Consider the following 12,648-nt stretch of genomic DNA (forward strand, 5'->3'; position numbering starts at 1 on the left):
TAGGGTAAGTCGAAAAACACTTTTTTATTCTAATCAATTTCTAATAACGTGGAAAACTTGCGCATTAGCATCCTGATAACGGGAAAAATAATTATAAAATAACTTTGAAATCATATAAAAGCCCTCCAGTTGAGAAAAAATAGAAAAAATCGACAAATTTTAAGAGCATATATTTATTTCAAAAAATAATTTACTTCATTTCTAATAGCATACAAAATACACTTTGTAGTTACTGAAATGTATAGAAAAAACTTGGGGGCACATTGTCAATCATTTGAATTCTCACAGAAAGCCTTAAAATACCATTTTTAAAGCAAAAGTTATGTTATTTAAAAAATTCTTAAGCTGACATAAATCTATACAAATATACCATTAAATATGCATTTTTAAAAAAAATATATACATATTTCTCTTATTCTGACATGACTCAAGACTCACCATCTGCAGGACCGTCATTACAAATTTTTCCTAGGGAGAGGGTCAAAGGGTGCAAATTCAATGGAAGTTTCAATGGAAAACAGCCAAATTCCGCCCACCCAAATGTAAATACATTTATTTCTCAAAGCCACGGTAGGGGCAATGGACCACCCCTGACCCCCTAAATGACAGGCCAAACCAGGTGGCGATGGCAGCAAGTCGAGTACAACTCACCACTTTACCCAATCAATCAACCAATTTGGTTGTGATTCATTATGCTGAAGTTCTTCAAATTATGACTTCGTACCAAATATTCAAATATTCTTGATCTGATTGTTATTTTCTATGAAAATCTTCTGGGTTTTCATGCTCGCAATAGTTGCTTACAGCCTCTGTCACAAGTTTTCACATCTACCGATTAAGTGTGGTACATTCAAGTTATGGCAGAGCTTTGACTTTCAATGAAGTTCAATGTCTTCTGTTACCATAATTGACTACAATAGTAGTAGTTATCAACTTGCACCTGAGCCGAGCAATAAGTTCAAGATAATCTGTGACTTGAAAATTGATTAATTGAAGCTTGAAAAATCTAATGTGACGTACTACTGTCGACTCACAAGTTATGCTTATTTCTCTACCGATTAAGTGTGTTATCAAATGCTCGAGTTGTGGCAGGACATTGGCTTTCAAAGAACATTAAACATCCATTTTAATGCTTTACTCATATCCCATTACGCTAAAAAGGCTCAAGACTCACCATGTGTCGGTAACAGCAAGTCAAGTTCCCCCCACCCCCACCCCTTTAAAAAATACTCAATTTGTGTGTGATTTTTCTGTTGAAGGAAATTTCACCTTTTCATTGAAATTTCCATACCCCGAGCACAGAAATATTTCAACAAATGATCCAGAATTAGCTATTAAGAATCCCTGACCTCCCAATTATTCCCAATGCTTAACTGTGCTAACTGGGTGTTAGGACTTCCTGTTTCCCAAATTAGTCCAACAAGCATAATGCAGATACTGAAAAAATTATAGCTCCTGTTTGATTTGGTAATAAGTTGCATTACACCATGAAAGACGGTCCGAAGCATATACTAAAGGTCATTTAAACAACAAGACATTTTCCAAATAACATTTTAAAAAATCCTTGATCCCGTCATTTATAGAAACTCGTTCTTTTGTCATTCAAAGAATATGATGTGGCGATGATATTGGACTACACACAGCACATACGAGAATGAGGCTACAGGAGAATACTGAAAGTCTGATTGAGCTGCCAGTAGTACGTCATGTTAGATTCTTCAAGCTTTCATCAATTCAATTTCAAGCCACAGATTATCCTGAACTTATTGATCGGCTCAAGTCGTGTAAGCTGATACCACTACCATTGTTGTCAAATATGGCAATAGAAGACTTTGAACTTCATTGAAAGTCAAAACCCTGCGATAACTTGAGTATTTGATATTGAATATTTGATGTTGGTCGATTGGGTAGGGTGGTTGGTGAATTGGACTCAACTTGCTTCCACCGCCATCTGATTAAGCTTGTCATTTAGAGGGTAAAGATAAAAAGGATTGGGAACTGGTCTAAGGTTTCAAGGTTAGGCTGTATATTGATTCAGATCAACTCTTATTGCCTTTAAAGTATTTTTCAAGGGTTAGTTATCTTTATGAACATGAAATTTGTAATTTTGTACCTTGCATTTCATCTTGTTAGAGTTAAAAAAATATTTTCATGTGAAATTTTTCATATTGCAAACACATTTTGGCATTAAAGTGCTCTCTTTTAATCTTAAAAATTTTATTTATTATATTTTTTATTTCAAAATGTTTTATTTCTTTTTAGCATTCTTGATAGCAGTATTATATCCAAAGATATCAAGCTCAAAACTGCATGCAGGTATAACTGATTATTTCTTTATTCGATAAGGGTTAATTTGATCTCTTTCATCTTTGGGATTTTTTGTTCAATTAGTAAACTGTCATACTGGCTCAAACAAATACTTTGAGTATCAACATGATATTACTTGTTCAAGCAGAGTATTGATTATATGGGAAAATGTTCTTCAATGTACCAAATTGATAATGCTTGTCTTAGAATGCAATAATAGCTAGTTATTTTATAATGAGTAGCTATTTAAAAATAATATTTTTATCCAAGAAGTAAAAAGTTTTTAAATAAGCTTAATGTTATCTCAGTGGAGGAGATCTGCACAACTTGTTAAAACCCACTAAAACATGTATTAAATCATGACTTAAAAACTTGCAGAGTCTACATTTCTGACTAGGGATAAAATGGTCTATATTTTCCTTTAGGCACCACCACCTGTCAACCCATATCACCTCTCTTTGAAAGGGTTCTTCAGATATTGCTAAAACAGCTTTACAGAATGAAAATGACCACCCCACTGTTATAGGCTCTTCTAGAGCATCAATAAGGCATATTATTCCATGTTGTTAATCAGCTGAGCTTTCTCTGGTTTATGGAAGAAAAATATACATCTTACATCTATCGAGGCAATGAGGAACCTGCATGGTTCGGGTAATCGCAGAACGTTGGTTGATTTGAATAGTCCTCCACTTAAAACTCCCAAAAATCAACTCAGTTTTTAAAAAACTGACTTGGATTCTTCAAAATTGCAGCTTAAAATTAGCTAAAAACGGAACGAAGCTCACGTGACACAAAAAGAGGAGGAGCATGCACAACGTCAAGATTCAGTCCCTGGGTTACAATAGAACCGGTTCCGAAGGAGTCGAAACGAAGGGGATAGGAGCGCAGCGTGGTTTGCCGTTGTTTATTGAAAACAAAGGTGCTCTTATTTTGATCTTCAGAAGAGGAAGAGGTGTATATCTTAGCTGTGAATCACCCACCCTCAACCACCGAAATTCCAACAACAAGAAAACTGACTTTGAATTGAACATCAATATTTTATTCACAAGTAAATTACTTCATATTGTTTACACAATAAATTAAATACAGAGCATTTATTGACCGATGTCATGGGAGTACGGTTTATTGAGACAACCCCCCCTTTTGAAAAATTCATTTTGAGCTGTACATCATTAACTAATTCAAAATAAAATCACTTTAAAGTAAAATTTAAAAATTAATAAAGAAAACAAAAATGAAAGATTTTTCCCATATTTATGGATATCACTCAGAATTTTACAAACTAGACCAGTGCCAGTGACTGCAGGGCCTGACTAACTAAAATTGAGGCCAAGGCCTACAATCCCGAGTAGCATCAACTCATCGGCCGTACATCGAAATCCGATCGGATTCCGATGAGTTTTCATCGGAAATTGCTCCAATATGTCTCATTGGCAATAGTAGAATCTGATCATCGGAATACGATGAATTTTACTCTCTATACGGATGAGATTTAGAGCAATATAGGAGCAGTGTGCTGTTCCGAGGCGATGAATTTTGAATGAAAATACGATGAGATTTGGAGCAATATACGAGCAGTGCTGTTCCGAGGCGATGAATTTAGGATGAAAATACGATGAGAAGCAGTAACAACTGCGATATAGGGACAAGCAGGAGGGAAAAAAATTAACAGTGGGAAGGGGGATCCGCCATCTTGGATGATCACGTGACCCTTCCGCCATCTTGAAAACTTTCGGGAGGGGTATTTTCGGATGACATCATTTGGGACAACTATTTAATATATTTTAGTTTTTTTAATAACTTGTTTATTTAATTCCCAATTTAACAACTTTTGATGAACGTGATTCATGAGCTCAATATAAGTCGCTATAGCCGGGAATCGAACCCTAGACCTCCGGAATACAAGATTCATATGCTAACCACTAGACAAGTAATGCTCTTTCTAAGTAGGAAAATAATGTATTAAATGGAAAATCATTTGTGGCGCCATCTTCGGGGGGCAAGGCCATGACAGATTTCTGAACGGAAAGTGAGAATTTCATTCTGTGAATATACTTGTGGTTCCAGCTAGTGAAGAGTCGGAGTCGATCATTTTGCCCGCAAACCGAGTCGGAGTCGGTAATTTTGGGAGTCAAATTGAACAGAGTGGAATTGTTTTGGAGATAGAGAGAAATCATTCAAGAGTCGGGGTCTCATTTTGTTCGCAATTCCAGTGAGGTAATCGGGTTGGAATCGTAGATTTAAAGTGGAATTGATTTTGCAGCAAATCGGAGTAAATTCTTCCAAAATCCAGGAGTCGGATTCGGAGTCGAAGTCTCTGTCATTTTTCCTCCGATTCTCAACCCTGAATGTTGATCCGTTTAGCCTTACGTTTGATCAATAGTCGGATATTCGAATAATAAAACTTATCCTATTTTAACAGTTGGGAGATTTCCTAAAATTTTAGATTGGGAAAATTTTTATCGGAAAATTTAAACGACCTACTTTTTTTTAGATGAAATGTAACTCGGCAAATTTTCATAGGAAAATTTGATCGTTACGATCTCTTTTTCCGATGAAATGCGGCTCGGCAAATTTTCATCGGAAAATTTGATCGTTAAGATCTCTTTTTCCAATGAAATGTAGCTCAGCAAATTGTCATCGGGAAATTTGATCGTTACGATTTCGTTTTTCGATGAAACTTCGCTCGGAAAATTTTCATCGGAAAATTTGATCAATACAATCTCTTTTTCCGATGAAATGTAGCTCGACAAATTTTCATCGGTAAAGTTGATCATTACGATCTCTGTTTCCGATGAGAAGCAGCTCGGCAAATTTTCATCGGAAAATTTGATCGTTACGATCTCTTTTTCCGATAAAAGGCAGCTCGGCAAATTTTCATCGGGAAATTTGATCGTAAGGATATAGTTTTCCGATAAAAAACAGCTCATCGAAAACTGTTCTCGGATTCTGATCACAACGATATCAGCGTGCATTACGAGATGAGTTTAGGAGGAGTCGATGATCGGCCGAGCAACATCCGATGAGTTGATGCTACCTGAGATGCTTTGGAAGCCCCCCCCCCTCTATTCTATCACTTTAAGAAAAAGCAAAATAATGTTTAACATTTACTTAAAACATGATTCATGATTTTTTTTTTCCATTTTCACAAAAATACATGATTTTTTAAGACTGTGCATAGGTTTTTTAAAAAATCGAAGTCCCTTAGGAAGATTGACCCCAGGCCCAGGGCCTTGTAAACTGGTGCCTTAATCAGGCCTGAGTGACTGTCACAGCTTTCAAAATATGCTGACATTCATAAAACAGTATTTGTGTTCATTAATGAGGCAAAGCAAATAAACACTACTTGCCATTTTAGCCATGAAAAATAATGACACTCAAAAAATAAATTAAGATATCAAACAAGTTGCAAGTGTCAAGCTAGGCAGATATCTCTCCCCGCATGGAATATGGGGAATAAACCTTCTTAATTTAATACTTTATACCATTAAGCAGATATCAACTTTACTGTTTTCTATCTTTGTCAAATTTACGCGCTTTTTTCTCCTAATGGGGTTGTTTCCATCAGTCAAAAGTACTACTTTTAATCACTGAAGTTTATAGAACGAAAAAGAAATATCACGGAACCAGGAAAAACTTTTATTTTCAAAACGTTAAATTTTTAATTAATTTTTCAAAACGTCTGATTTTTCAAACAAGGCGTGGTCTTTATGACATCAAAAGTGATGAACTTGGGCGCGCTGAATGTTTACGCTTGCTGTCTAGCACGTTTCCAGGTTATGATAATTCGGAAGTGAATTAAATATTGTGCTCTGCAGTAATGGCATCAGTGAATGGTATTTCATCACTTGTGGTGTCATGTGCAGAAGCGTAAAAAAAAGGAAATTGAATCTGCGCACCGATTAATATAATTTTTAAGAATATTAAACTTTGTCAAATTATTTAAAAAATGGTCAAATCCTATGTTTTTAAGCATGCTCTTTCTGGAAAAAAATATTTCTTATCAATTTCGGAAACAACCCCATTCTCTTTATTTTTATTTTTTTTTATTTTGGCCAGTTCAGATTGGTATTATTGATCTGAAAAATAACACGTAATGTGTTAGGTTAATTAATATCCATTTTTTTTTTGTGCTTTTAAATGCTTATACATGTTTTCAGATTGATTTAAATTCGTATTGAATTAATTTTTGATTGCTTCTTTTTTATTTGATATAGTGACATTTTACAGATAAATATAATTTAGTTTTTTAACACTTTTCCTTTTTTCAAAAATTGTTTTTGAAAAGCTAACACTTAATAAATATAAATAAAAGTTTCATTTGCTACATTTTTGATATTACTACCTATTCAGACTTTTATTCATTAACAGTTAAATTACGAAGACGTTCGTCTATTGTGCGTTGAAGTTACAACGAACCAGTTTAATTTTTCTGGTCGCATGGGGGGGGGGCGTGGGGGAGGGTAACGTTACGTCTTCGTACGACCCGGGTTTTGGACGCAGAAGTTAGAGCAGAGGAAAGTAATACAAATTAATAAATGAAAACTATATTAATCTTTATTGTAACTCCTTTCGAATTTTCTGCTTTTTTCAATATGTTTTGAAGTAAAAAGGAAATGTGATTTTAAATTTAAAATTTTTGAAAATTTATCATTTCTTCAATATGTTTCTTCCTCATTTTTATTGTTTGCTCGTAAAGTATTTTATTTATTCATTATTATTTTTATTCATGAATTTTGCAGACTAAAGATGCAAATCATTCAAAAAGCCTCTTCCTTTTTTTTTAATCTTAAAAATTACTCAAAATTCAAATCGAGACTTTTGATTTCAATAATTGTTTTGAATGCAATAGTGGAAGCAGAGCAAAATGAAATAAATCAATACATAAAAAATAACATTCTATCCTCAAAGAAAATAAACTCGTTTCAATTCGAAGAATAAAAAAGGGGGGGGGGGAGAAGTGATCAGGGATATTTTTGTAAAAAGTAAAACAATTTTATATAATTAATGTACAATTCTGTTAGTTTCTGTAAAGTAACTTTTGCAACAGAAGAGTGAATAACACAATTTAGTTTTTTTTCTCTCTCTCTCTTTTTAATAGTGTTGATGGCATTGCACTATTCTTCTCTCTTGGTACTCTAACAATATTCAACTTGTTATGTACGATGCTGAATATTTCAATGAGGTAAAATATAGTACTTGCAGTTCGGCAGTTTGTGCGTGTAGCCTTCTTGAGAATGATAGCGTTGTTCTATGCACGCACATGCGTCCAGTGCCAGAAGGAGCGGGGAGCGGGAATGAATCTTGACGTCATCAGCGGAGATGGGGAAACTAAGGGGGCTGGGCTAATCGGGAGACTTTAAAAATTGATTAAAAAATAACTAGCCGTCCGAATGAACTGAAATCGGTGTCTATCGTTATAAAATGGCATAAATTTTCATTTAAAAAAAAAAATGCATGCAGGTTCCTCATTGTATGTTTCAATTGAATTAAATGTTTGTTTTGGCAATCTTTTAAGAGCCTTAAGTGATGATGAGCATAAAAAGAAAAGCACAACAAATTTGAAAAAATAGACATTATAAGTGAGTTGTAGAGTAATATTATGTAAAATATGCCTTTTTTCCTTTGTAATTTTACTTACTCATAGTTATTATGAAGAATGGCTAATGTGAACAAATTCATGAGTTTTTAACATTCTGTATAAAGAATTCAGCTATGCATAATATAAATGCTCGCAAAGTATAACTGATAAAAAGCAATTTGACATAAGCGTCATTCTCATGCCAAGGAAGCTAGAACTATTGATCCTACTTCCTTATCCACTACACGTCTGATGTAAATGCAGTCACTAAAATAAGATTTTGTGCTTACTCAAAGACGAAATGCTTCTTACCTGAACTAAACTACAACAGAGACATAACTACCATCCCTGTGGCAGAATTTTATTTTACTTTCTGCGACAAATTTTCTGGACCTTTTTTCTTTCTGCAAGAATGCTCCGTGAAGTAAAAAATGAACTAATGGACAAACTTAAGTGCAGTTCATTTCAAAAGTGAAAATTTATTTAACGAATTTCACACAACTTCTTGTTTAGGTAAATTCATTTATACAAAAACGAAAAGCATTAAAGCTCAGTATCAGGGCTTCCAACTGATTTTCAGCTCTGGAAAAAAAAAGGGGGGGGGGTCACTTCTTTCAGGAGAAAAAAAGTGACCTTCAGCTAAATCTATATGGTAAAAAATATTAACATCATGGTAACAGCAATTGGTAAGTGGAGAAAAAAATCAAATCAAACCAAAAGCAATGTAAATTATTATGCTAATTTATGTAATGCTAGTGTAAATTATTATGTTATAGCTGGGGCGATTGTTTAAACAGAGATGCCACTCTCATATTTGAGTTTCCAGTCTTAATCTCTAAGCACTTACTTATCTGTAGTTCTCAATACCAGAAAAATACAGATGCAAAATCTATTCAATACTCAAAGAAATAAGATCCGAAGAAAAAATAATTTTTAATTAAAATATTAATTACAATCCGGTGCCCCCCCCCCCACCAAAAAAAAAAAAAACTAAAACATGCATGTGATTTGAAAAAAATAAAGGATCACTCCTCCTCCTCCCACAAAAACAAAAACCTGTATTAAAATATGCATTTTACACAACTAAAACGAAGTATCCCCCTCCCCCCAAAGGAAAATGAATTTAATTAAAACATGGATCACAGTTTGAAGAAAAAAAAAACCTAAAACACTCATGTGATTTCGAGAAAAAAAATAAATAAAGGGCACCCTCGCATCAAAAATTGATATATGCAATACACAAGATTATAAACAAATTATCCCCCTCTCCCCAAAAGGAAAATAAATTTAATTAAAAAACACATTTTAGTCAGAAAAAATGGAATTCAACCACCCCCCCCAGAAGAAAATAGGATTTTATTAAAAAAACTAAAGCAAAAAAGAAATCCCACCCAGGGATTGCCCCCCCCCCCCCCTTAAGGGCAAGGTCGCACCCCCTTCAATATCGCAGAAACCTCCCAATGAAAAAATACCTCTCAAAACAACTCCCCCCTTTACAAATTTTAATGTCCTGAGTATGCGCCATGACCGCCCTCCCCCCTCCCGCTCGAGGTGGGCTCCCCTGCCCTCTCCCTCATGTGAAAAAAAAAAGAATTTAAAACAAGTACTAGAGCAAACAAAAGTTCCCTTTCCATACGAAGAAAAAATAATTTTATTAGAATATGCATTTAGAAAAAAATCTAACTTCTTCAAAGAGAGAAAGGTTTTCATTCATGTAAGCACCCCTATCTGAATAACGATTGGTCAGCTCAAAAGAAAACACAATTTATCAAGTATTCCATCTGTTTTCTGTTGCTGCAACTTGCGACACCACAAATAAGCAATTTTTAAGGGCTTAAATTAATTTTTCAACAGAAGTGAAAAAAAAGCAAGTCGGCACAAGTCTTTCAAACAAACACAAACATGTGCGTTGCCAGCCATTCTTCTTTGATCAATATACAGGGTTGCTTTAAAATCGCTCCACGTGGTGAGAAGTTCTGGTTAGAACTGGTTTTAATCCCTGCGATACCTCCCGATCTCCGATGTTGCAGACTACCACAGTCATCAATGATCGCTCGATTTGGCGCTCGCCAAAGTTTTTTTTTTTTGTAAAATGTCGCAATTATTTTATTTTTCGAAGGAAATCAGCCATTTTCCTTAATTCATAGTCCAGTTACATTTTTTACCGTGAAACAGCTATCCATTGGTAATGTTCTGCAGAATGATTTTATTGCTGACCTTTTTTTCCCCTATTCTTTATTTTCCCTCCTTAGTGCAAAATCTTTCTGCATAAACTCTCTCTCATTCTGCGACAATGTCGCCGTGTCGGCAGCTTTCTGCCACGGGGACTACCATGATCACCAAACTTAGAACGAGGCACTTGAAGAGCATGAATATCATGCCCGATGTATCTAGAATCTTCCAAGAGTGCCTACATTACCCGGGGAAGCAACTTGACCCCTAGCACGTTTCCAATTACCTGCCCATCATAAGTGCTCTTCTAAATAGATCTGAACTGTACAAAATAAACGCTGTATACAGACAAGGCTTAAGTAGTAGTCACCAGGGCTGTACTTCAAGCCTTCAACTCAATCTGACTTTTTAAAAAAAAATTTTGTCTTTTGTTTTATAGTAACTATTTTTATATTTTCATTTTGTCCTTGCCACAGAACAACAACAACAGATAAGTGCCAGGCATTGAGCAAAGCCAGGTGAACACAATAAGCAATCTTTATCGCTTAAAAGAACTAAATTGCATGGTTTAGCAGTCATAAAATAATCTTAATGGAGACGGGAGCACACAGCACATTTTTTAGCATTTCATTGAGTCAAAGTTTTTCATAATAATTCATCTCTTTTAACATTGAGACTGCATGCAAATTTTGTTCCAGTGATGACACCAAGTTATTTATGACCATCCCCTGTAATTGTGTATAAGTTAAGTTTTCTGGCCATACAGAGGTTCTGTTTTCTATAGAATTAAAAGAAATACTACTATTCTAGATTCTTTTCAACTCTTATTGGCATAAATTTTCATTTAAAACCAAATAATAAGATGTGTTTGATAAGTGGTTTAAACTGTCTGTTTTTACTTGTTTCATGTGAATTATAAAACCTTTTTGTTATGAAATTTCTTTCAATTTTAGGCATAATAACTTTACTGGCAGGTGGTTAACACCGTTTCGAGCTACCTGGCTCCCTAACAGTGATGAACATTTTGTCATTGGAGGCATGGGTTATCCAAGAAAAATAGAAGTCTTTGATCATGACTTAAATCATGCTCATAAGTTCATTGATGAAAACTTGAATTCCATATGTAGTGTAAATGTGTTTCATCCTAATAGGCCTGTTCTAGCTGGCGGGAACTCATCTGGGAAAGTATATGTATATATGAATTGAGTACTAAATACAATTTTCATTTCAGCATTCATCTTAAACTTAACCTGTGTCAAGGCAACTTACTATTTCCATTCCACTTTTATTAGCTTTAAAATGTTTATTTAAAAATTTTATGTCCGAGTTTTTAATTCATTTTATGTGTAAAACCTTTAACTTTATTTCCATTGTATATAAGTTATTTTTTTTTATGAGTTTGACATTGCATTCAACCTTTCACTTATATAAGATAAGATTGGGTTCCACAAAAATGTTATGTGATTTGAAATTGTGCAATTTATGTTTTATCCTTCACAAATTTTGTATTTTAAAAATACACTTGGTATTGTTTTAAGTAAAACATAATATGTGTATAAGCAAATAAAAGTATTCTCTTTGTATTTTCTTGATTGTGTGCCTATTTAAATCTTTTTTAATGTGCATTAATAAATACACACTATAGATAAATACATTTTTATAAGCATCAAACTCTAACTCAAGATTTGCATATGTACATGTTTGTAACATCGGCGCCCATATGTCGGGGGGGGGGGGGGGTAAGTAGAGCCGTTCGAAAAGCTGGGGGGGGGGGTGCACTATAACTCTTAGTGCAATGGGCACCCCTACATGAACAATATAAATATTTCTCTACAAGAGGTGAACCTGTGTCCTTCACTCGAAAAAGTTAGAATTAAAATACTAAAATCAGTATTAGGTTTTTTTATTTGTGAAATGTATAGTATACTAAAGAATGTAAAAACTTTGAACTAATCATTATGAATATAAAAAGGTTTGAAAATACCATGTGCATATTAGTGTGATCATGGCAGCACTAGATAATGCTTATGATTCTTTATCAATGCCTTTACCTTACTTATAATATCCAGTGCGGAAAATTTCCATTCCATATCCAGAAATAAGGCAATGTGCAATCAAATATGGAACAGAACAGTTACGCAGGGCCGGATTAGCCATAGAGCAGAAGTAGCAAATGCTACGGGAGCCCCGCGCTATGAGAAAAAAAATTAAACTATTTTACTGTACTTTTAACCATTTAAACTCCTATCTCTCTCTCTCCTCTCTTGTTTTCTTTATTAGATTCAGATTTTCTCAGAAAAAATAAATGTTAAGGAAAATTAAAAATATTTTTTTTTCATTAAAGCAGACTCGTAATGTGTGCGGGATAATACCATGCTGACCATTATCATCGTGGGGGGGGGGGGGGGCATCTTGCTTCTTTTGGAGACGGTACATTCAAACTGACGAAGACTGAGAACTGTCAATGTCTTAACTTACTCCACATGTGTGTCCTTTCACTCATCTAGGCATCAGAGACAAAAAAGTTGACCACCTTTTGAATGTAGTTACGTCACTCCACATGTGTGTCCTTTCACTCATCTAGGCAT

General features: G+C 34.4%; 1 protein-coding gene across 1 annotated transcript in view; it reads left to right on the forward strand.

Moving 5' to 3' along the window:
• Positions 1-11,643, forward strand: part of LOC129229359 (WD repeat-containing protein 76-like) — a 75,206-nt gene extending 63,563 nt beyond the window's left edge. Inside the window, 2 exon segments of the mRNA XM_054863688.1 lie at positions 2,263-2,316; positions 11,014-11,643. Coding sequence (XP_054719663.1) covers positions 2,263-2,316; positions 11,014-11,266 — 307 coding nt within the window. The 3' untranslated portion in view covers positions 11,267-11,643.
• The last annotated feature ends 1,005 nt before the right edge of the window (positions 11,644-12,648 follow it).

This window comes from Uloborus diversus, chromosome 1, assembly GCF_026930045.1.
Source record: "Uloborus diversus isolate 005 chromosome 1, Udiv.v.3.1, whole genome shotgun sequence".
Classification (NCBI taxonomy): domain Eukaryota; kingdom Metazoa; phylum Arthropoda; class Arachnida; order Araneae; family Uloboridae; genus Uloborus; species Uloborus diversus.